General features: G+C 38.3%; 1 protein-coding gene across 1 annotated transcript in view; it reads left to right on the top strand.

The window, feature by feature from the left end:
* LOC150089487 (transient receptor potential cation channel subfamily M member-like 2) overlaps window positions 1-27,230 on the top strand; it is a 933,932-nt gene that overhangs the window by 724,943 nt on the left and 181,759 nt on the right. The window contains exon 23 of the mRNA XM_090390003.1: window positions 18,814-18,985. Coding sequence (XP_090246129.1) covers window positions 18,814-18,985 — 172 coding nt within the window. The remainder of the gene's footprint in view (window positions 1-18,813; window positions 18,986-27,230) is intronic.

The raw sequence follows: 27,230 nt of genomic DNA, 5'->3' as shown, positions 1-27,230 counted from the left end.
TTGGAACGGATAAAGTAATGGAGAGCTTCACAAGATAATTTTGAAGAGAGTGGCAAATGTGCAGGAGCACTGTTATGATGCAATAACCATTTCTGTGTATCCTGCTTTTCAAGCTGTTTTCTCTGAACAACTTCACACAATCACTGCAAAATTTGCAGTGATGGTGTGAAGTTGTATCATTGGGTATAATTGGGTTTTTGTTTCAGGATCGTGACAATAAACCTATAATTTGTCCAGTAATGATGGAAGATGCAAAGTATGGTCCAGTACCACATTGACTAAGATCCTGATATGCAAAAAATTACGTCTCTGTGATCATCACTGAGGATGTGAAGCACAAACTTGTCTGCAATGCTTCACTTTTCCATATCTTGTGTTAAAATTAATTGATGCATCCATCCCCCAAGAAACAGTTATTTCACTAGCAACTTCATGGATAGTTAAATGTTAAACAATCACTCCTCATTAAATCATGAACACAAGTGATGGAATCAATGGTTATTGAAGTCGAAGGGAGGTCACAGCAAGGATCATCTTTGAGAGACATGTGGCCCTTCTTGAACTTTGTGAACCATTGAAAAGTTTAAATGATACATAGCTTCTCCAAAAACTGTTTATAATATTCCATAGGTTTATATTACTCTTTTCCCTAATTTGAAATGAAATTTGATGCAAATTCACTGCTCAGTAAAATCATTAATTTTAAATTGCAATGAAACAAAAAATACCTCGTGTTAAATATGCACCAATTCAAACTGACAAAAAAAAATGATTTACTCATGTATTAGATGAGTCAACAAATGTAATATGACAAGTTGCAACTTGTCATATTACATTTGTTGACTTGTTATGGTGCCCCAATTTCAAGATTCAGAGTCAGTTCCCAAACTTTTTACTTTTTCTTGCAATTCCTCAAAAACTTATATAACATAGTGTGAACTACAGTAACTGTTCAAATTGTTTCCAGTTGCTGGAACTATTCCTAAAGCCCGTGTGGTACCATAGCTGAAAGGCTTCTTCTTCTTGTTTACTAGCCCATGTTTTGGCCCTGAGTGCCAGGAAATTTAGTGACTGAGTGAGCTTCACTTGTCAATACCAAGCACTCTATGTGAACTATTGAAGGTGTTTAAGGTTTTGAATGGGTTGAGTATGCTTGGTTCTGATGGAATCCTTCCTGTTGCTCAAATTACACACACATAAGGAGCATAAATTCAAGCTGAGGAAGGATGATTGCAGGGTAGATGTGTGGAAATTTGCCTTCAGCAAATCTGATGTTGTAGAGATAAATAGTAAGGATGGACAGGTGATCAGGTGACGTGGGAAGTGAAGTAATCAAAAGCTTAGGAGAAAATCATCTTTTAATTTTTTTTTTTAACCTCCATCTGCTTGGTGACAAAATGGCACTGATCCCATCTCTCCATGGTGGGGTGGGAAACCTTGTAAGTAATTAATCCTCCAGGGCTAAAAGGTGCAAAATCATTGGAATATGACAACTATTCTCCACTAGAGCTTAAGCACTTATAATACTCTGTAAATGAAACTGACAGTGGCATATCATAGTCAATATTGCTGTGCAAAGACACAGAAAAAGAAATTCATATTAGCATGGCTTTATTCAGTCTAGCAAAGTGCTCTCTGGATTGTTTTTGAACATTGCCAGTCCAAAGCCACTATATATATATATATATATATATATATATATATATATATATATAGATATATAGATATATAGATATATAGATATATCTACTGGTATCTATATATATATATATAGATACCAGTAGATATATATATCTACTGGTATCTATATATATATAGATACCAGTGAACCTCCCTTTAATTTTAACCCACTTGTTGTGGCACCCAATATGTCTTTTTTAATTTTTGTAAAATATTTTTGGGTATTTTTCGAATTCTGCTTAAACAATGCCAATGGTTGTCTTTTTCTTAATGGATTGTAATACTTATCATACGACGTACTTTTTTTTTTTAATAAAAAATTAAAAATGTTTTACATCTTTCTATTTTCAGAAAAATGAAAAAAAAATTGATTCTGCTTAAAATTGCAAAAAAAAAAAAAAAAACAAAAATGCTTAAAATAGAAATATCATTGAATAGAAATTCATGAATAGATGGATCAATAATAAATTAAGAACCAGTGAATAGAAATTCATGAGTAGATCAATCAATGAATAGAAATTCATGAGTAGATCAATCAATGAATAGAAATTCATGAGTAGATCAATCAATGAATAGAAATTCATGAGTAGATCAATCAATGATGAATCAATGAATAGAATAGAATACACCATTGAGCCCAAACATCATGACCACCTACCTAATATGATGTTGGTCCTCCACATGCAGCCAAAACAGCTTGACCCGGTGAGGCATGGTTACTACAAGATTTCTAAATGTGTCTTGTGGTATCTGGTACCAACACGTAACCAGCAGATCCTTTAACTCCTGTAAGGTCCATGGTTGAGATCGGAGTTGATGTTCCAACACAAACCACAGATGCTTGATGGGATTGATGTGTGGTATGGGTGTTTAATGGTGCACAAGCTGCTGTGGATATAGTGCGCCTATTCATAGGAATGTTATAAATAATAATTAATATGAAGCCAACTCAATTTCATTCCAGCTCAGAAACTATTTATATTCAATCATAAATTCCAATTTCTTTCTAAAAACAGTAAAGTTCATTAATATTTGCCTCCTCTCCAATGATATGATTTAATGTAATCAATTCTCAGAGATTAGCCAGAGAAAGAAATACTGAAGTTCAATGTTGTTGATAATGTGCACAGTCAATCAAAATATGTTTGACTGTTAGATGTTCCGAGCAGTGTGAACACTGAGGAGGATCATCGTCTGTGAGTAGATGGAGGTGGGTCAGATGAGTAGTCCTATTCTAATCTGTGCAATACCACTTCTTCTCGCTGAACTGCTGAATGCTTGAGTGCCAAATTTTTGGATCGTGTTTCAATTGGAAGAGTTTATTATTTGTTTGTTTATGCCATAGCTCTGTCCACTGTGCATGGTATGCTGCTTGAATTATGATATTATAATCAGAAGCTGGAATGAAGACAGAGGTTAAGTCTAAAGTTGATGGATGGATTTTTAGCAGAAATATCAGCCAGTTCATTCAACAATGCCTGAATGTGCTGGAATCCAGCAAAACTTCACTAGTTGTTGGTGGTCTTCAATAGCAAACTCCTGCTCTTATTTATAACATGGTGATCCTTATGAAAAGGATTCTGCATTGCTCTAATTGAGCTGAGAGAGTCAGTGTAAACTAAATATTTTGCAGATGGGTGAAGAGTCAAATTTTCTAGAGCTAATTGTATTGCATACAGCATAAATTTCTGCTGAAAAGTTGCTATACTCAGGTGAAAGAGAAGCTGAAATGATAGCAGAGGGAAACACTGCTGCTGCTGCTCCAGTGGTTGAGTGAGATTTGGAACCATCCGTATATATTGGTAGGAAGTCAGCATAGTTTTGAATATGGCTTTGAATATAGTTTTGAAAAAACCATCCAAAAAAAAAAAAAAAAAGAGAGAGAGAGAGAAAAAATAAATAAATAAAATAAAAGGGAGAGATACCCCGCAAGTGCAGGGTAGGTACGGCCAGTCAGTAGGAGCCAATAATTTGGTGGATTTATCAGCATGAGGGCTGCTATGGTGGATGGATAATGTTCGGGAAGGTCTTGTCCAGGTGTCGTCATTGGGACCCCATTTGGGGAGTCTGTGCCGCATCCAGACTGAAGGCTGGTCCAGTAGTCCACGATAATGAATAGTTAAGAGGTCAAAACCGGGAGTCCAAGATAGGATGGTCAAGTCAGGGACCAATGTTAGGTCTCTTCTTGATGAGACGTGTCATGTCCAGTGAGGAGAAGTTGGTCCAGTAGTCAGTGATGAGGAATTCGTTAGGTATGTGAGGACCCTCTCTTTGATTGCACTGCTAGTGTTGTCCCAACCAAGGTGGGGAGACTAGTTGACTACTCAAGATGTGAGGGATCAAGTTGGGTTCTGTACTCCAGATGGTTTGTTAGTCAAGTTGTTTAAGGCATTAGCATCTGGCTCAGCGATGCGCAGCAACAATTGGCAGCCATGATTGTTTTGACCTATCGATTCAGATACTGTGGTGGTGGTAGCACTTTCTGCCTGGTGAATAGGTGAATATGCAGCTGTGGGCAAGGTACTCCCACGTTTGATCCTCTCCACAGTGGCAGTGGGGTGAGTCTGTAATTCCGAAGTCATGTTGTTTTTTCTGGAAGGAGCCATGTCCAGTGAGGAAGTAGGTAGCATAGCATCCTGGCGAAAACCAGCCAGGTGTGAGGGGATAAGAGGCCCTGACATCTGGGAGGAATCTTTTGATGACAGCACCTTTAGTTGATGTCTGCCATCTTTCTTGCCAGATGTCTGTTAGATGTTCATTGTCTCTTCTTTTCAGTGTTTCTATTATTTGCTGGGTCAGTGGTTAAACCGGCGCAGGTAACTCTCTTCCTTTGGCTAATTGGTAGAGCAACCCATGATGAACAATTTCCAGGTCCAGGGGAAGAGATCCAGTGAGGACCCTGGAGTGCATGGGTGCTGACAGTGCAACAGGCACGTGAGGGCAGAAGGAGAAGAGAGCGCTGGATATATTTCCTAGGTGCGATCTTCAAACTTGGGCAGAGCATAACAACCTAATGATATCCCCAGAGAAAACTAATTCAATCCTACTAAAAGGTACCCTTGATCTGAGAAGACCACCCCAAATCAAGGTCAATAGTGTTACAGTTAAACTAAAAACAGAGCTTAAATATCTAAGTTTGATCTGCTCTGCCCAAGTTTGAAGGGTAGAGATGGCCTGGCTGGCAGTCACTTCCAGTTCGGCTCTGTTATTGGCAGAAAAGAGCATGACCAAGTCATCTGCATAGGCCTGGATGTGTACATTGTTGAGTTTGGTGTTCAAGAAATCATCCAACACCAGATTCCAGAGGAGAGGCCCCAGGATAGATTCCTGAAGGCATCCCCTGAACACTAGTCTGGAGACACTGCACTAGGGAGCAGACACGACAACTCACCGGTCCTGGAGGTAGGTCTTGATCTATCTATATAAGTTTTCTGGGAGTTGCACCCTCCAGAGCCTGCCCAGGACACTGGGCCACCAGAGGGAATGGAAGGTACCAGCAAAGTCGAAGAAGATTAATGGAAAGTATTTGGAGTTGCAATTGGTAGTAGCTTCAATGATCGTTTCCAGTGCAGTGCATCTACTTTGGACCTTCCTTTCCGGAAACCATACTGGTTAGGCGAGGAGAGACAGCATCATTGTAGTAGGCTTCTATTCTATGGGCAATCATCCGTGTGAGAAGTTTGCTGAAGACTGGAAGCAGTGCAATGGACCAGTAAGATTGTGGCAGATTACGTGGCTTGGTTGCATTCTTCAGTATAAGTTTAACGGTTGCAGGCCTCCACTGTGTGGGGAAGAATCCTTAGTGGAGACATCATATTCAAGCTATTCCTAACTGGTCACCTGGGCCTTAGCCCATCTACCAATATTTCATAACTGTTTATTTGTTACAATTTTCTTAGGTCAATCAACCTTAACAAAACAACAATTACAAAGTCTAACTTGACTTATGACAACAAATTAAAGAAAGCACAACCTTTAGCCTCGCGGGGGAGACGGCGTCTCCGCCCCCCTCACGAGTTTCCGTCCCCACCGCGAGGAGGTAGGTTGCCCTATCTAGCAAACATTGTCTGACACCTCTCAGACTAAATAATAATACAAATTTCATTCAATACAAATTGATCTTACAAAATTATCTCACAATCAATGCATACACACACCTGTCCGGTTCCTGCAAACCCCAACACAGACGCCACTGTGACTGACGACCCCAGTCACTGCTGGGAGAAGTCTTTTTCAATCACTGGAAGAGGAGAAGCCCCCCGCATGACACCACTAATCCTGTTCTGTACGTCTCTTTAGGGTATCAACCGCTTTTAGATATTCTGGACATATCCTATTATTAGCATCATGCTCAGAAGGCATCCTCCTCCGCCAACAATTTACACATTTTGGAGCTTCTGCTCTTTGCGTACAAGACTTGAATGTATGTCCACTCCCAGCACAGTGACTGCAGAACTCGCCCGCGTCACAGTACCGGGCTACATGGCCATACGCCATACATTTGTAACATTGTGTTGGAGTCCACAATTCCCGGACACGGTGTGAACTCCAATTTAAAAATACTCTAGAATATTTCAACAAGTATCTTCGTATGCGTGGGGAAACCTCCACCACTACATTATATCCTGAGGAATTCCTTGCTTTATTCTTTGCTAATATTTTTATTTCAGAGAGCACTTGGTCCTTATTGTCAAATCCATCCACCAAATTCCTTTCCCATAATTCGTTATTAAAGGACTCACGATCTACATCTGAACTAACGTCGAAAATAACCAGTCTGGGAAGTCGGCGAAGGGGCCTTTCTACCTCCATTCCGAACTTTTGCACCTCCGTGCATTCTTCAATTTTCTTAACGTCCAGCTCAGAAGCAGTTTCGTATGGGACGAACTGATACTACCTTGACATTAGTTAAAACCGGTGCAACTCGTGCCATTAACTCGGTCTTTACTTGGTCACTGGTATTATATCTATCCGCATTAGCCTTCACTATAACTGATTTATTCTTGGATCTAATCTCACTCGCATTAGCCGCCTCTGCATATGATCTTAATTCAGGAACTTGTTCTGCTTTTCCTTTTTCCATTAAAGTATTCAACTTGGTCTCTAGACTCGCACTGACCGCCTCTGCATATGATCTTAATTCAGGGACTTGTTCTGCTTTCCTTTTTCGTTCCTTTAAAGTGTTCAACTTCGTCTCTAAACGTACATTCCTTATAGTCAAAGACTCCACATACATTACCATCTTGTCCCAATATCCCATTACAATATTCAAGTCGTGTGCGCTCGGCTTATTCAAAGCCGACACAAAAAGCCGTAGCTTAGTTCTATAAGACTCTAATTCCTGCAAGGTAATAGGTTCTAGGTTACACTGTATCTGTTTCGAAATCTTCTTCGTAACTGTACGTGTCTTTTCCTGTGAACTTTTCCCCTCTGGAATCCTTTTCTTCTCAGATGGTCGACTCAAGACCTTTTCTGATTCTTCTTCACTCGAAGACTCGGAGCTTCCCTCCGAAGACTCTGCCGAAGATTCTTTTCCTGACTCCTCGACGAGGAACAGGGATCTTCCTTCTCGTTTTTGGCATATATCACAAAATTTAGATCACACGAAATTACAAAAAGAACCAACCAAAATAGGCTCAATCTGCCAGCTGAGGAATCACCTCAGCTGCCCAGCCCAGACCACTAGGAGGAAGAGCCTCTTCAAAATAATTTATTGCACAGGGATCAAACAAAACAGCCGCACTATCAATTGACAAATCAAGTCGCAATGATAAAGTTCTGACCAACTATTCAATAAATCATTTGGCACCTGGGCCCCTTAGTGGAGACAGTGGTTTAACAGGTTGAGTATGGTAGTGGAAATAAGTTCAATGGCTTTCTGGATGATTTCTGGATCAAGCATGTCTCTGCCCGGAGCCTTCTTGTTTCTGATTCTAGATGCAGCTAAGTTGAGCTCAGCTGGAGTGAAGGGTTCTTCAGTTGCAGTTGTGCAGTATGTTTCATTCTCCATGCAGAGCTGTAGCTGTTCCATTGTGTGTAGTTCAACAGGCTGCTGGCATGTAGCATCTAGAATATTATTGACAGTGTCTTGCCATGATCTGGTGTAAAGTCTGTTCAGTAATTTTATGGTTGATATGACCTTGCCTCTGGGGAGCTTCTTAGTGGTTACTTTGTACACAACTCCCCATGGGTCAGCATTCCCTTCAGTGGTTACCAGGGCTATGATGTTTAGGTAGGTAGTAGACATCAGAGTGTCCGGCATATGGATGACTGGACACAGAGTATCCCAGCAGAACATCGCCCAAAGTATGGCACTGCCGCCACTGGCTTGTTTTCATCTCACTGTGCATCCAGGCACCATCACTTTCCCAGATAAACAATGCACACGTACCCAGCCATCCACATGGTGCAACAGGAAATGTGATTCGTCAGACCAGACGACCTTCTTCCAATCACTCAAGGTCCAGTTTCGATGCTTGCATGCCCATTGTAGGTGCTTTCAGTGGTGAACCATGGTTAGCATGAGCACTCGGAGTGGACTGCAGCTACGCAGTCCCATTTTCATCAGGGTTCGATGTACTATCTGTTGTGACACATTACTACCATCACCAGCATTCCAATTACCAGCAAGTTGTGCCTCAGTCACCCTTCTGTTGCCGTGTACCATCCGAGAGAGCCTTCGCTCACCTCGTGCATCGATGAGCCATGGTCGTCCAACACCTCGCCGGTGTTTCGTGGCTTTCCCTCCTTGGACCACTTTCGGTAGGTACTAACCACAGCTGACCACGAGCCACCCACCAGCCGTGCCATTTCGGATATGCCCTGACCCAGTCATCTGGCCATTACAATTTGGCCTTTGTCAAACTTGCTCAAGTCCGCTGCCTTTCCCATCTGAAGAACAAGAGTAACACTGATTAATGGAGTTCAGTATCAGGTGTTTTTTTATACCATGTCCCGGCCCACACACATGCCATAGTTCACCTGCACTTTCTTCGATTTGCATAACGACTTGCTGGTCGTGTTTTGTCTCATCGGGGTAGAATAGAAATATCAAAAAAAAAAAAAAAAGTTTAAAATAGAAATACCAATCTCTTATTCTCTTCATTTTCCAGTTAAAAGATCATTAAGTATATAAAATTTCAAATTTGCACATGCACACATATTTCTGCTTATTATGTACATGAATATTATTATTAATATTATTTAAAATAAAAAAAGCATTTTATATATATATATATATATATATATAATTCAGATATCTTTTACTCCTTCCCTATCCTCAATTCACTGCCCAATCTTATACCATTTGCAAGCTTTAAATTCTACAAATTATATCCACCTAACTTCTATTTGCAACCTTAATCTGAATTTGTACTTACAATATACAATTAGTTTTAATTTTAATTTAATTAATTATTTTATACAACATACACTGCAATCAGACTACCTTGTCCGTATTAGAGTTATAATAATTTCTGTCCCACTCAATTTATTATTAAATTTCTTCTCTTTCATATTTATGGACAAATATAGAAACGCAGTCCTTGATGCGTGATCAGGTGTAGTCCCCTGAAGAAATACCTGATCATGTATCAATATTTACTTTTGCTAACATCAGACTTTATTGCATATTTGTTCTACTGCCTTTTGAATATAGCCAAATTTATCCACCCTTATCTGATGCTAACTACCATTACTTTTATTTATTTGTCACTTTAATTTATTTATCATTTTTACTTTACAGGTCACTCCTTTCTAATTGGCTTTATAATTCAGCCTATAATTTTACCTAATTCATCATAACTTATAGTTCGAGCCTGTCACCACCAAATACGGACGATGCAGAAAGGTCAGGGAATGACCACCGCATATTCCCGGAGCAATATGGCCTTAGTTGCTAATGCTCCTAAAAACCAAAATAACTAACTAATAACTTATAGGATATTCACGTTCTTTTCCCCTTTTAACACCTACATTTCTCATATTTCTGCTGTCCTTTTCCTTCTAGCATCTTGTGTAACTTTCACTCACAACTTCACTCCTACTTTCACACTTATTATTACATACATATGCATATGTATATGTATATGTATACATATACATATGCATTCCGGAGACCCTAGTGTCAAAACGGTTAGAGTTAGCGCTGTGAAAATCGGTGGGTATGTCATTTAGGGTATGGGGAAGTGATTCATAGAAGAAAAAAAAATTAGTTAAAATTTCTGTCACCAATGGAAAAACAGCACTTCACATATGTAAAAGTTGTCATTTACTTCAAGACATGCTGCTTATGCAAATGATATCCTGTTAGATAAAAGCGAATTCCTACACCACTCTCAATAACCATTATGGCTCTTACAAAAAAGGAACGTGCTCTTTTAGTAAAACTATTCTACCAGAATAGTAGTAACACTAATGCAGCACTATGTGAATATCAGAAACTTTTGAAAGAAAGGTTTGTGTAAAGGACCTTTGACGTTAGTGGGGCTTTGAAAACTAATAAAGAAATTTGAAGCGAGTTATGTGAGTTAGGTGTAATTCCAAACAGGGGACGACCACGCATCAGAACGAAGGTAGTGGATGAAGTAGTTGCAATGGCCTCCAGGTCATAATGTGAAACACTACCAGTCAGTTGTGCCAGAAGTGTGACTTGAACCTTCCTTGGTCTACTATACGTAAAGTGCTTCGAATAATTTTATGCCAGTTCCCATACAAGATTCACGTAGTGGAAGAACTAAAGGCTTGTGATCAGCAACAATGAATAGACTTTGCCCTATGATTTTTGGCTCGTATGGAACTTGATGATACGTGCACTCGAATGATCTTGTAGTCTGATGAGGCACATTTCACTCTTCATTGGGCTGTAAATGCACAAAACTGACAAATATGGGGAACATTTTGTCCACCTGCTGTGCATGAAAGACTGCTACAAAGGCCATACATTACCATATGGTGTGAATTCACAGCAGAGTTTATAATCAGACCGTTTTTCTTTGAAGAATCTACACCTCATGGCCCCATGAGGTGTACGGTAACTAGTGCATGGTACTGCACTCTTCTAAGAGATCACATTATTCCCGCTCTGCAAGAAAGGCAATGCTTGGAGACCGTAGTGTTCGTGCAAGATTGTACCCTTCTCCACGTTGATTGACTAGTGAAGGAACTGCTCCATTCAACGTTTGGAAATGATCTCATAATTTCTAGAAGAAATTATGCAGTTCTGGCCAACTCAATCAACAGATCTCAATCCCTCTGATTTCTGACTATGGGGATACCTGAAAGACAGAGTTTACCATGGTAGCATACAGATGCTTGTCTATTTGAAAGCAAGCATTAAACGGCATGTAGCCAATATTAACCCCAGTGGCTCACATCATGTAAGTATGGGCTTGGCACACCCAGGGTCCTGAGCTGGATATCATCATTCTTCTCTTCCTTGGTGATTCTCTTCTACTTTTGACTCTCTCTCTCTCTCTCTCTCTCAGGGTAATTTAGAAATTATTTTTTTTTTTTTGTCAGGTGCACCATATGGCTAATAATAATAAATAATATCCCCAATAAGATGCTAAGCAAAACTGTGTCGCAAGCAGTGCTCTGCTTTCAGAATGTCATCTCAAGTGAAGGAAAGCACATAGAACATCTGTAGGTTTCTAAGTTCTGATATTAAAATCTAATCCTAAGTTAAGTATTCCATCTCATGTTTACAGTGCCAATTTCTCCCCTCGTGGCAGAAATTAGAACTAATTTTTTTTTCTTCTATAAATCGCTCCCCATATCCTAATGACATACCTACTGATTTTCACAGTGCTATCTCTAACCGTTTTGCCACTAGGGTCTCTTGAATAGTGAAATTTATTTTATAACCACCCAATATATATTTATGCATCCTTGGCATTTCTGTTGCATCTGTCATATCAAATTTATTTTATTTTTATTTCTTTCTTTCCACTATAACTCCAGATTTTAACCCATCATATCCTATGCTTCATGTGTGCATGCATGCATGTGTTGCCATTAATTATTTTCCTTTTCAGGTTTATTTCAAAATTTATTTCAGTATGATGCGCTTCACAATAGATGATATTTGAAACTGTGTATCTCATTTCCTGCAGTTTAGCAGCTATCTGGAGAGAATATCAGGTTTTGTGTTATTATCCTTACTTTATGACAACAACAATAAATATTACAGAAACAACTAGTGTAAGAGTGCAGATGTATATTGAACTAGCCACCATCCCCTTGGTTCCATAAATCCATCCCCATTGCCCCATCTTACCCTATAAAAAGCATTATTCAGACTAGCGGTTTACATGACTCACTAAGGAAGATAATAGCACAATAAAATTCAAAACAGTAACAATTAATAGCACATTTTTTCAAAATCCAGTTAAGGTGTTTAATTCAACAAAATTGATGAACTTGATCCTTTACAAAATTTGATAGTCTGGCAAGATTTAGATACCTTTAGTAAAGCTTCACTGTTCAATAAATTCTTAATGCAGTGGCATGGATGGGTTGATGAAATTATGCCAGTTTCTTAATGTCTGGTTTAAAGTCACTTAGCAGGAATCTTAAATTGGGGTCCTCCTCCTCCTTCAGTGCACTCCTTGCCTCTTAGTGCCCACTTGGAAATCCCCCCCCCCATGGAGCAGTGTCGCCAACTTTGGAAACCACTGAATTAGTGACAGAAGAAAAACAAGTAATCTGAAACTTAAAGCAAACACATCATTGGTGCTTGTCTGGTATTATGCTACTCTTAAATTAAAAAGCCAAATAGTTCCAAAGGTGGTGTAGCAGCTGACAAGTTCTGCATGTAATTTCTGTACAAAAACTAGAAAAAATCACCTTTGAAACTATTCCAGTTAAAGTTTGAGTATATTTAGAAAGTTAGAAAAAATTTCAGATTTTTTATCAGTTAACATGGAAACTTTTTTTTTTTTTTTAAGGGTCACTTGTCAGGTTAACTTTACACTGGATAGAAAAATGTGCTGCTCTTTAGCTAAGTAATGTCTGTAATTCTAACTTTTACCACCCACAGTCCATAATTTATACAGACTCTGAGTGCTGCAGTTAGCTTGCAAAGTAGTTTCCCAGTGGGTCATCCATTCTCAAGACAAATCAGATCATGAATCATTCAACTCAATGACAAAAATCAGACCATCACATATTAGTATTAGTAGTGGCAAATAATGTAAGAAAGTAAGCCTATACAGCATCAGCAAAAACACCATTTCTGGGCTTTATTCTTGGGGGAGAAGGTATTATCTGTCCATCCCCTTTAACAGTTTGTCTAGTTCTTCCTTGGCTTTATTCAAACTACCCACCTTCGCAACACCAGATAGAAGTTTGTTCCAACAATCAGCCCCCCCCCCCACACAGACTGAAGGCAAATTTCAAAGACAGGGGCCCATTGGCTGAAAGGTCAGAAGAACAATTGTACACAACACTACACACTTACCAATCCCCATACACTTTTTAAAAATCTCTGGCCTTGACAGTGTACTGTGACGCACAAACAATGTATACAACTTGGAGATGGGCGAAATCCCTGGTGCCATTAGACCCTAAACACACTTTACACTTTACCTCTATCCTGTAACCATCTTTCCTCAATTTTAATATATGTCCCTTGTGTGTAGTCTGAGCAAGAGGAAAGATCCCATCAGCACTGAGCTTACTGAATCCATTCAAAGTCTTAAACCTCAATTAGATCTCATCACAGGTGCTTAATCTCCAGATGCTGCAATTTACACAATCGAAGTATTTCCTGGTAAGAGAACCCTTTTGCTCCCCTCAACTAATCTTGTTGCTCTTCTCTGCATCCATTTCAACAGATCCGTGTCCTTCCTAAAATTTTTTGAATGGCTGTGTGGTTAGGATTGTCTGATAGTCTGATAGGCAAATGAACAATCTGTGCAAGGTCTCTGGTTATTACAAAAGCCTCAGCATCTCTGCCAGTTGGGTCCATGTGACTAGAAAACTGAAGCTACCTGGAGTTGTGAACATTAAAATCACCAAGGAAAATTATCTATCTCACAGTAATGAAAATTTGACTGGAGAAAGTTGAATTTTAGAGAAAGGATTGGTTGGTTGGTTTGGATTTTATTGGCACATTAGCAACTAAGGCTATAATTCGCCATTAGAGAAAGAAAGTCAAAGAGTTCCAAGTGATTAGTGGAGTTGGAAGAACAATAGAGGCAATAGATGAATATGACTGAACAGGATAGAGGGACTTTAATCCAGAGAAGATCGAAAAGAGGAGATTCCAAATTACTAAATATTTATTTGTAGAGAATATCAGAACAGACATATTGCACAAGTGAAACAAGAGGAATCATACAGTGAATAATTAGGACAACCAAGATGAGCAGCAGTTGAGGCAATCAGTAAATGGGATTCTGTTTGAAAAAGTAACTGGTGCTTGGCCGATTTTAAGTGGAAATGGGTATTATTGAGTTGGGAATTGAGACCATATATATTTATAAAATAATGAGGAAGTATTTGAAAGATTTAGATCTTTTTACAGATAAGTTTGTTCTATTAATTTGACTATTCATGATGAATTCAGTAGATAAAGTAAAAGATGTGTAGGAAGTAATGAAATATTTGGGTGTGACTTACAGACAGCAAGAATATATACCCAGCACCTTAACATAATGTGGCTTCGCCATGTTAGGGCAAGGAGATGGGATATATTCTTGCACATTACTTGGACTCCCTTCAGTCACTCTCTAGCAGAGTAGGTGCAGTAAGATTATACACTGGCTGATTCAGATATCTCCTAGAGCGTTACTAATGCATTGTCTGGTGGCCAGCCTGTGAACATTGTTTTAGAGCTATACCCTGGAAATGTAAGGAAGATTGGATCTTGCCTTGGTGCCCATCATAACCCAAAAGACAAACAGTCATGTTGCATGAGGGAAGAGTTGCCAGAGCTTTGCTGCTCTGGAGACTAAATGGGTTCCACTACTTCAAGCCTCCAACAAGCAAAGTGGTGGTATTGTACTGTCAGTGAGAGTCATTTATTACCTAGTTTTGTCCTGTGCCTGAGAGGCATGGTCACATTCCTTTGTGGTGGGGACACTACTCCTCAATCTCTGCTTATGTTAATTCACACCTGAGCAGTCACCTCGAGTATACTAGGTACAGAGAAGGGACTTTTAGAACTTGTATATGAAGGGTATACCTAGGGTTACTAAGAGTCCCACCCCATGAAGGTGCACTGCCTCCATAGCCAGGTGGGCAGGAGCAGTAGTGCGTAGCACACGCTTATTGATTAGACTGGGGTTCGAGCCCGTGACCACCAAATATGGAGGATGCGGAAAGGTCAGGGAATGACCACTGCATATCCCCGGAGCAATATGGCCTTAGTTGCTAATGCTCCTAAAAACCAAATAACAAACATAATGTATATATATATATATATATATATATTTCTCTTTTTTTTTTTTCTTTTTTTCTTTTTTTTTTTGCTGTGCATGTTGATATTGGAGTTTACAAGGAGGTACTGAAAAGTTTATAGCCTAGTTGTGAAGCAGTAGATTAACACCATTTGTTGTGTATTATTTTCAATATAGATAGTCTTCCCGGAGCTGTGCACACTTGTTCCAGTGATGCTGCTATGCATCTATGCATATCTCTGCTCTTGTAAAATGATTTGTCAATCTGAAAAATATTATGATGTACAAAAATGAACACCATTGTACCATGTAAAAGATTTGTATATATTCCCTGCAATTTCCTTAGGTGAGTGCATTCCCTTGTAGCTTGTCTGTTCTGATATCTTTATTTATAATTTTTTCATTGGGAAGTTGTATTTTTTTTTTTTTTTTGGCTTATATATAGGTAGCAGTTAGCACCTTTTGGTATTAATTTTTGCCATTTCCAACAGTTCTTTTATGCACTACAGTAGTGTGTATTTTTGTACATCATTTTATTACACCACATTCAGTTTACATTTTTAGTCGAAAACAAATAATATAAACCCTTTATTTGGTTTGAATTTTTCTCCAGTCAAGTGAAATTTAAGGTTTTAAAAAAAAAAGTTGGGGCTAAATCTGATAAATAAGGCAGGTGTAGTAGCAGCAGCATTTTACCTACACTGATGATATATGATCAGGACCATTATTTTGGTGCAACAAGACACTTTTTTTCAGAACACTTTTTTACTTTTCTTTCACACTTGATAGCATTTCGTAATTGAAGTAATAGGTGATTAAAGCAGTATACTGCTGTTTACAGTTTGACCTGTTGAAACAATATCCACCTTATTATTCCTTTGGAATGCCTAAAGATTGCTTAACTTTCCATCTAATAGAACTGTTTTTCTGCCATCTGTGAACTTCACTGTTTGTTTTCTTTCAGCTACTGCTTAAACTCAAGCTGATCAGGATATGCATTTTAATGTGCAAACAATTCTAAGGGACTGTTGCACTGACCTTGTTTTTGATCAATTGTCAGAAGCCAAGTGACCCGCCTTCCAGAAACCTTTCTCAGATGTTTTGCACCTGTTCCTATGAGATGTCTTTAGCTTGTCTGCACTATTTCATGAATTGATAATCACTAGTCTGGCATCATCATATCATATAATGCATAAATGTTTTCATTGCAATTAGTAATTGTTTGCCCAATGTAGGTCTCTCTCTCCTTACTTTTTCACTAGGGCATGTGATGGAGCAGATGTACCCAAAGTATGTACTATATCATAATGGATTTCTTTCAGTGTTAAACCCTTCTTCTTTGAGTACCTTATAATGGCACAATGTTCCAATTTGTCTGTTATCTATAAAAAAAAACAGAAAAGAAAACACACTAAATTTGACAGGTTCTTGAACAAAATATTAATGTTTTAACAAAATGTTTTTAATGTTTTAATAAAATATTAAAGTTTTGAATCTATGTTTTAAAAGGACCAATTTATCAAACAAGGTTATATTCATAATTTTATTGTTATTATTTCTACACGAAACTACAGGCTTTTCAGTATCCCTGTTCATATTTTTTAATGAGTGACCTTTTTTCAATAAAAATTAGATTAAATATAATGATGAAATAGTTTCTTAAATATTTAACCTTAATTCAAAATAGATATGAAAGTTGCATAGTCTATTTATTCAAATAGATAATCATATAGAGTATTAATAAAAGCGTGGCTGCTATTTGAATGATCAGATGTCCACCAAGGCTCCTTTCAGAGTTAGAATGCCATTTGTATTTTTGAAATTTTAAGGGGAAAATGCCTACCACAAAAAGTAATTCAAAGGAAGAAATTATTATTTCTGCCAAAATAAAACATTAATATGTACATATTAACATTTATTTTAATAGAATTATAGAATTAATAAGAAATAATAATAATTTTAAAGTAAGTAAGTACTTGAAATGGTCTCCATCTCTGAACACATTTCTGCAGATTGTTTGACATACTCAAAAATATGTGGTATTCAGTGAATTTGATTGCACCCACATCTTCAATTTTCTGTAGAACTTCTAGATAGGGAACCGGAAAAGAATAAACCTCTGACTGCTTGTGACCTCCACTTCCCCATAAATAAAAAATCAAGTGGAATCAAGGTCCACTGGCTAAGCAGACCATGGAGCAGGCCCTACACAGACTATTAATTTATTAGGTAAATAGAATTCGGGTACTGTGATGTGAAGCATCACTTCACATGAACTACATGGTTTCTAGTTTCGAGTGGAATATCCTTCAATAAAGGAGGCAGATAATCATTTTGTTAAAGATTATGCTAATCCTGTTCTGTTAAATGCACAAACAGAGAAAAAAAAGGATATATTACATTATTTCGGTGATCCCAACAAGACTTTGACACTACACCATTTCTAATTTTTTACTTTTTGTCTGATGCTGTATAATTTTTCTTTCTTGCTTCATTTGCCACTACTAATGCCATGAATGTATGATGCCACGAGGAATTTCTTTAGTCCACAGATTAATGTTGTTAAAATAAAGTGCACCATTCCATGTGAAACCATAAACATCATACAGGTCAAGAAAACAGTGATGCTAGCACAACATTGTTGGAATTACATGCAGATTACCTCTTATACAGCAAAATCTGCACAAATAAGAATAAGACCTAGAACTGTCTGTAAATAATAGGTGTATAGTTGTTCTCCCTTAATCTACCAATCACCCAGGTTACACCTTCCATTGCTGAAATTCTGGTACTGTACCAGGATTTCATTCTGTATGGTTTATAATCTGTTCTTTCAAAACATGCAAAAAAATTCACCAAAATGATATGATAGTTCGTGCAAGTCTTTGTATCCCTTAGTTTGCTGTGTTGGGTTTTATCATTCTTGTTTCCTTTGGTCACTGATCTATCCTTTAGAATGTTTTTGCATTGGGCAGCTGCTGATGCAGGAATGTTTTCTTGTAGAGGCATCTAGATTCTTCACAGTGTTCAAACATAGGGTGTGCATTCATGATTTATGAAAGTGTGTACTCTTCCATTTGTATGGTATTTAGTTTTCTTTTAGCCAGCAAGTTGTTGATTACTGGAACAAGTTGCTGTCACAGGTAGTTGAGGCTGACAGTTTGGAAAAATTCAGAAGTCAACTGGATAGTTACCTATGTGAGGAGGTAACTATCCTATCAAGGGAGAACTAGACAAATTCTTGGAGGCTACGGACAGGTGAAGTGGTTTTTTTTTTTTTTTTTTGGCTGATGCTATATATGCTCGCTTTCTTCCTTCATTTTCCATTACTACTACTACTACTGAGTGCATAATTTGTATTTTCTTATCTACTTTTTTTTTTAGCCAGTGCAGCAAAAGCCTGTGACTACCTTGAACTATATGGCTAATACTAATACTAATGCTAATAAAAGAATTTAAACAATTTTACATTAATAAAATAAATGTAAAATATAGATTAATGAATAAATGTTTATCCCCACAGAATTGAGGGCTTGAGGAGATCATTGTATGTATCAGATTAATGTTAAGAAGTAGTAAATATAATTTGTTCATTTTTATGTAACTTTATCTTTTCGTTTTTGGCCCCTGAGCTCAGGCCCTGGTACCGCTTCACCACATATATTATAAGATAATGCACCACTGATTCTCAATTATTTTATATATTTTGAATAATTTTTCTTTTTACTTTTAGTGCAACAGCAACGAAACTTACAGATAGCGATGCCATATGGAAATTCCAACGTTACCAATTAGTTATGGATTTTGCCAACCGTTTGCGCCTTCCTGCTCCATTAAATCTTATTAGTTATATTATTTTATTATTTCAATTTCTCTGCAAGATTTTAACTTGCAGAGTATGCAAGGTAAGTATTAGGTTATATTTTCCAATAATAGTGTTTTCCTACATACAGTGCTATTTTAGAAATAAACAAGGAGTTACCTTTTATTCAGTCAGTAGAATTTCTTCTTTATCAATTCTCCTTATGCGAATAAATTACAAAATGATACGTTAAAACCAGATTACATAATTTAAAATAATTTACAACTCATAATATTTTCTTCACTATTGACACACGGCCAGTCCAATACTCCAGGATCACAGTGGCGAACCCCAACCCGACCCCAGAAATATCAAAACCCAATGCAACCTTTAGTGAGGGAAGACATTTTTTCATAAACACAGATTTAAAATATGAAAGAAATACTATTAAAATGAGATAAAAGTAAGACAAAACAATTAATTTAAAAATTCCTTGTTTCAATTCCTTGAATCATTTTAAATTCATTGTTTTGTTGTACTTTTATCTCATTTTAATAGTATTTCTTTTGTATTTCAAATTTGTGTTTATGACGAAATGTCTTCCTTCACTAAAAGTTGCATAGGGAGGTTTTGATACTTTTGGGGTCAGGTTGGGGTTCATCACTGTCATCCTGGAGTATTGGACTACCCATGTGTGAATAGTGAGGAACACATTATAAGTTTTAAATTATTTTAAATTATGTAATCTTGTTTTAAAGTATCGTTGTTGTTGTTGTTTGGTTTGTAGGAGCATTAGCAAATAAGGCCATATTGCTCCGGGATATGCAGTGGCCATTCCCTGACCTTTCTGCATTCTCCGTATTTGGTGGTGACGGGCTCAGACCCCGGTCTAATCAAGAAGCGTGTGCTATGCACTGCTGCTCCTTCCCACCTAGCTACAGAGGTGCCATTTAAAATATCATTTCATAATTTATTCGTATAAGGAGTATTGGTAAAGAAGAAATCCTACTGACAGAATGAAAAGTAACTCCTTCCTTATTTATAAAATATTAATAGAATGTAGGAAAAATTGAGCTTATGTAAGCTCTCATTTATGTAATGCAGTACTATTTAACTTGTAAAAGAGAAAATATTTTCATTATGCAATAGAGTAAACAATTGAATAATGTTGGTTATGCTACGCGAAGGTCATGTTGTTCTGCCGCCTTGAAATTAGTAAAAATTTTGGGATGGGGAAAAAGACATTTAGCGGCTGAAAATACAACAGCAGTACACATTTAATGGCTCAACATTGAATTCTTGCTGTATCTGGAATAACTTAAATTTGACACATTGCAGTCCACGATAATTTAAATTATGGGTTATTGACTACATATTCACACAAAGAATAAAGAAAGAGTTTCAAAAGCCTACTTGATGGAAGTCAAAAGTCTGAGAAGAAACTGGGTCCATATTGGCTGGAGGCTGCAGGACTACTCCAGAGTTGCTTAATGCCAATGGGTGCTCAGCCACAGAGGTCAGTGGTGTTTGCTGTGGCTGTAAAATAATACCAGTAGACAGCATTGGTAAGGATGCTGATGGAGTGGAGTGGAGTTGGTGGGCGGGAACATGGAACTTGAGGAACATACTGTTTGGAAGCAAGGCAAGTTATAAGTTAATATTATTAAGAATGGTCAGTATATTGTAAGACTAATTGAATTCTTACATTGATGAACTGTAGCAAGGATGCTACGCTGAGCCATGTTACATGGGTATGGGACATGATATTGCCATGGGGGATGTCTTTGTGTGTGTGCGATGTAAGGAGTGTAAGGAAATCAGGCGACAACTCAGCATTGTTATGGGCCTATATGAGAGCTTGAAGGACAGAGTGGATGCCCTTGAAGGATCTAAATTGAGGGACCCATTAAGCTCTCAGCTGCCCACATCAATGCCACAGCTTGCACTTGGTCATCATAAAAGTAATTGGGGCAGCCTGAAATTCTTAGGTGTCATAAAATTGGGGGTTGCCACAACACAGCGGCAACCCCCAAGGGAGAATACGCTGGTCCCACAGAAACTAGTAGTTTTTGGTGACTCTGTTGTCAGGGAAACATGGAACATGCTTTGTAAAAAGGATAGGTGGAACGAACGGGAGCAAATGTTGATGACATTGTAGAGCGGATATCATCTTTTAAGGGCACAAAAGGTGATATAGTTGTACACGTTGGCACTAATGATATCAAGAGTAGGAGACCGGCAGAATTGCTTAACATGTACAGGTCACTGTTGAAAAAAAAGCTGTGAATTAGGATTGAATTTGAAAGTGTCTGCAATTCTGCCCAGACACGATAGGAGGGAGTATATGGTGAGAGCCTTGTCGATCAATTCGACTCTGGAAATATGTCCAAGGCTCAAGGGGTAGAATTTTTTTCAGCCTGGTCTGTACTTGTTAACAGGAGAGCCTGCCATCTACAGGGATGGGATACACTTAAATAGAAAGGGTGCAAGAATATTTGCTGATGCTATCGAGGCAGTGTTAGGTGGGTCGGAAAACTGCTAGCATGGGGGGATACAAGGACTAATAGATTAACCATTCTTCAAACAGGCCTCTGAGGTTGGGTATATTCATATTGTAGTTTTAAATGTATTTCACCAACCTTATGTAGAAATAAAACACAACGAAAACAAAAACTGGAATCTTGATAACTATGTATTTATAATAAATTATATTTGCCTGTATTTACAATAAATTATATTTAACTTTACAACTAAAATATATGAAATATACATATAAAATATACATTAAAATATACTGGGTTAAGAACAATAAAATACATTAAAATATACTAAATTAAAAGGGTTAAAACCATAGTTTCGAAGCCTTCTTCTTCAGCGGTATTTTCTTTGTTCTGCGGTGCATCTTTAAATACCAGCAGGTTCACGGTACTCATCACGTGTTTCATTCCCACGTGTTCCGTTCTCTTGTGTTATGGAATCAGAAGTGGCTCGAGAGTAGGTCATATTGAACCGTTCATCCCTTCTGAGGATAGTAGCCTCAAAGAGGGGATGGATCCGCGTTCCTCTATCTCTATTAATGTTCACTGTGGAACAGATCCGCAAACTCTCGAACCACTTGCAGTCCTAGAACTTATGCGCCCGATCGGTGATGATAACATCGTCCGGGGGAGATCTGGTGCTGCCTCTCCCAAAAATGCTTGGCCACGGCAGACTTACCATACTCCGTATTTCTTATTGCCTTAGTGTGCTCCCCCCAGACGATCTTTGAGACGGTGTTTTGTTTCCCCTACATAACACTCCCCACAATCCGGTCATCTAATACTATATATGATCCCACTTGCATTCTCTTTTTGAATGGGGTCCTTTACTTGTGACACGATTGTGTGCAGCCTCCGCCCCGGAAGCTGCACACAACACGTCTGATAATTTCTTAGTATTCTAGTTATATGATCGGTTAGACCTGGATAGTAGGGAATGTATGCAGTGGATTATTGTTAAACACCATAGTGGTGCTATGGTGTTTGATAATACTTTAGAGGATATTGAGAAAGGTATAGAATTATGCCCCTCAAGCACCACTATGGTGTTTGATAATACTATGTATAAGCATATTAACGGTACAGCCATGAGCTCCCCCATTAGTGCAGTTATAGCTAATTTAGCTATGGAGGAGCTCGAGGCGCTAGAATATTTAATGTAAGTGTTCTCCTTATGCGCCCCTGGAAAAGATACGGAGATGATACGTTTTCAATTATTCAAAAGTGGAGTGAAGATCAGGTGTTGAATATTTTAAATGGCTTCTCCCCGTTCATACAATTTACCTCGGAGGCAGAAGAAGGAGGAGTTTTGCCATTCCTAGATGTGTTGGTCTGTAGGGAAGACCAACAACTAAAGACTAAGGTCTATAGGAAATCGATGTGTAAAGGTTAATAGTCGCACTACAATTCAGCTCAGGCCAACCATCATAGGAACAGTGTGGTTAGAACATTATTTGACAAGGCAAAATCACACTATAGTACCTCCGAGGATAGGAAGGTAGAGTATGAATGCCTCACAACGGATCTTACAAAATGTGGCTACCCCCAGAAGATTATAGAAAAATATATTAAAGGAAATCAGAGGAGAGGCGAATGTTTTACGCCAGTATCCACTGCACACATTCCCTACTCTCCGTGTCTAACCGATCATATAACTAGAATACTAAGAAATTATCAGACGCGTTATGTGCAGCTTCTGGGGCGGAGGCTGCACACAATCGTGTCACAAGTAAAGGACCCCATTCAAAAAGAGAGTACAAGTGGGGTCGTATATAGTATTAGATGCCCGAATTGTGGGGAGCGTTATGTAGAGGAAACAAAACACCATCTCAAAGATCATATGGGGGAGCACACTAAGGCAATAAGAAATGCGGAGTATGGTAAGTCCGCCGTGGCCAAGCATTTTTGGGAGAAGCAGCACCAGATCTCCCCGGACGATGCTATCATCACCGATCGGGCGCATAAGTTCTGACACTGCAAGTGGCTTGAGAGTTTGCGAATCTGTTCCACAGTGAACATTAATAGAGATAGAGAAACGCAGATCCATCCCCTCTTTGAGGCTACTATCCTCAGAAGGGATGAACGGTTCCATATGACCCACTCTCGGGCCACTTCCAATTCCATAACACAAGAGAACGGAACACGTGGGAATGAAACACGTGATGAGTACCATGAACCTGCTGGTATTTAAAGATGCACTGCAGAACAAAGAAAATACCGCTGAAGGAGAAGAAGGCAGTAGCCTTCAAAAGCTATGGTTTTATCGCTTTTAATTTAGTATATTTTAATGTATTTTATTGTTCTTAACCCAGTATATTTTAATGTATATTTTATCTGTAAATTTCATATATTTTAGTTGTAAAGTTAAATATAATTTATTGTAAATACAAGCAAATATAATTTATTATAAATACATAGTTATCAAGATTCCAGTTTTTGTTTTCATTGTGTTTTATTTCGACATAAGTGAAAAACATTTAAAACTACAATATATAATAGATTAACAGTAGCCACTTGCAGAGGTGAAAGTGATTCTTGCACTGCTTCTATTGGAATGAGCAGCAGCCTGGAAAACAAGATGCAGGGTATTTCAGAGACTGCTGGGAGTCTTTGCGGTACAAGTAAACACATGATTTGTGTTAGGATAGCTAAGAATTGCAACAGGTGTATGTATACTTGCGTGTACACCAATGCTAGCAGTTTGGTAAATAAATTTGATGAATTTGGCTGATGTCAAATTCATCAAAGCTCAAAACATCAAAGGCAGATATTGTTGGGATATCAGAGACGTGGTGTCACACAGATATAAGGAATGCAGAACTGGAATTTGGAGAGTACAATGTGTACAGAAAGGATAGACAGGATAGGAAGGGAGGAGGGGTTATGCTATTAGTTAAGAAACACATAAAATCCAAGGAAGTGAAGCCAGTTGACATTGCTGGACAGTGCAGTGCAGTGTTGAGTCAGTTTGATGTGACATAAGCATTGGGAGATCAAAATTGAGAGTAGGAGTGTGCTATAGGCACACTCCTACTCTCAATTGAGAGAGGAGTGTGCTATAGGCCTAATGACTCTGATGAGTATAATAAGAAATTGTACAGGGAAATAGAGTGGGCCAGTAAATCAGAGAGTCTTATAATGGGGGATCTTAATTTCCCAGATATTGACTGGAATTTGTTGGTTGGACACTCACACACTAGCAAGGCTTTTGTGGATTTATTGGATGATTGTTGTCTATATCAGCATGTTCGGGAAGCAACTAGAGGGAGTAATACTCTTGATTTGATTATCAGTAGTGACTCTTCATGCATTAAAAATCTGCAGATAAAGGAACCACTAGGTGGCAGTGATCATAATGTGCTCAAGTGGGATTTACTCAAAGAAGTAACTACCATCAGGGGTAAAGGGAAAGGTTTTTGCTTTCGTAAAGGCAACTACGATTTACTGAGACAGTATTTAAATTCTATACAGTGGGACCAACTGATGATGTTACTAACAGCAAATGCAAAATGGGAAGCATTCAAAGAACTTATCGTGGAAGCTACTAGGCTTTCCATACCAACTAAGAAATATTGTTCAAGGTTTAGGCCTAAATGGCTGTCAGATGAACTAATGAGACATATTATAGAAGACAAATGCATGGGATGCATAAAAATTAACATGTGCCACAGAAGCCTATGATAGATATAAGCTGGTCTGTAACCAAGTTACAACGGAGGTTAGGCAGGCGAAGGCAGATTACGAGAAATCTTTGGCAAAGGATGCAAAGAAAAAACAGCAAAGAGTTCTTTACTTATGTAAACTCTAGAAAGAAGGGAATGAATCAGATTGGTCCAACTGCTGATGATCCTGCTCAGGTAGCTAACAAACTAAATGAATATTTTGCATCGACACTCACACATGAGGATTTATTCAGCGAGGGGAATGCCAGATGTGTATTCAACTCTGGCAGTAAGCTAGATATTCTTGTAATAACTGAGAGTAAAGTGGAGGAGAAATTGTTGAAGATAAACACAAGAAAGGCACCTGGGGTGGATGGGATCTATCCAGTTATTAAAGGAGGCAGCAAAGAAAGTAAGCAAACCCTTAACCATAATTATGAGAGCTTCCTTGGACTCAGGGGAGGTACCCATAGACTGGAGATGTCCAAATGTGACCCTAGTTCACAAAGGAGGCTCAAAGGCTGACACAAGTAATTATAGATCTGTGAGTTACTTCTGTTCCAGGAAAATTAATGGAGGCATTGATTAAAGAAGCACTGCAGGATTATCTAGACAAGACTTCAGTTATAGCTCAAGCAAGGCATGTTAAGAGAAAGTCCTGCCTGACCAATTTGATTGGATACTATGATGCAGTCACAAAAGAACTGGATGCAGGGAATAACTTTGATATTATATATTTGGATCTTAGAAAATCTTTTGATACTGTTGCACATGGAAGACTGCTGCACAAATTGGAGCAGTGTGGCATTGGAGGAAAATTGCTGCTATGGATAAAGGGATGGTTGAGGGGGAGAAGACAGAGAGTGGTAGTCAATGGACACTGCTCATCGTGGACTAATGTTATTAGTGGAGTCCCTCAGTGTTCAATGTTAGGTCCATTATTGTTTTCTGTATTTATAAATGATATTGATGATGGTATATTAAGCTTAATGTCCAAGTTTGCAGACAATACGAAGGTTGGCAGGGTTGTTAAGGACACTAATGACAGTACGCTGCTGCAACAGGATTTATAAAAGTTGAGCAGATGGGCTGAGAGGTGGCAAATGAAATTTAACATTGACAAATGTAAAGTCCTACATATGGGAAGCAGCAACCCCAGAGTGACGTATCAACTCTCAGGTACTACACTGACAGTGGTAGAGAACGAAAAGGACCTGGTGGTAATTGTGCAGGGAAATATGAAGTTCTCTGAGCGTGCAGACAGGCTGCAAGAGTAGCTCATGGTATCTTGTCAATGATATACAGGAATTTTTCTAGCAGGGATAAGGAGGTGATTATCCCCTTGTATAAGACAATGGTCAGGCCACACCTTGTGTACTGTATACAGGTCTGGAAGCCTCATTTCAGAAGGATGTAGAGCTGCTGGAACGTGTACAGAGAAGGGCAACAAGATTAGTGAATGGAACAAAGGGTTGCTCTTACGAAGAAAGGCTTAAGTTTTGCAAATTAGAGTCTGGAGACTAGGCACCGATGAAGTGATCTGATAGAGGTGTATAAATGGTTTGAACATGCTCAATGCCGATGAGATTCTACCTCTTGCTCAGAATAATCAGCTGAGAGGGCATAAATTCAGATTGAGGAAAGACAGATGTACGATAGATGTGCAGAAATTTGCCTTTTAGCCAGCGGGTTGTTGGTTGGTGGAACAGACTTCCATCCCTTGTTGTAGAAGTCGATAGCCTAAATAAATTTAAGGCTCAGCTGGACAGGTATTGCGAATGAACGGAGCGGTGAAATGGAAGTGTTTGTTTTTTTTTTTTTTTGTCTGTTGCTGCATAAGCTTGCTTTCTTGCATCATATGCCTCTACTAATGCTAATTTGTAGCTTTCTTTAATGGAATAAAAGATCTCTTGTTGTCTTGTGTAGAAATAGAAGGCAGCATCCTATAATTCCAGACAGTCGTAGATCCAGAGTAATGATTGCCCCTCCCCAAATCTTGAGGTCATTGAAATAAATACTGTGTGATAATTTTGAGATTAAAGTGTTTTTTTCTCAAAACACAATATGTGTATTATATAAAACCTGGTTAAAAATTCAAGATAATTTCAAGCTAAAATCTATCTACCTTATTTAAATCTGTCTTATTCAA

This window comes from Mastigoproctus giganteus, chromosome 2 (genome assembly GCF_048544385.1).
Source record: "Mastigoproctus giganteus isolate SK-2022 chromosome 2, ASM4854438v1, whole genome shotgun sequence".
Lineage (NCBI taxonomy): Eukaryota > Metazoa > Arthropoda > Arachnida > Uropygi > Thelyphonidae > Mastigoproctus > Mastigoproctus giganteus.
Note: the sequence above shows the minus strand (reverse complement) of the source record. Positions and strands in the feature narration are given on the sequence as shown.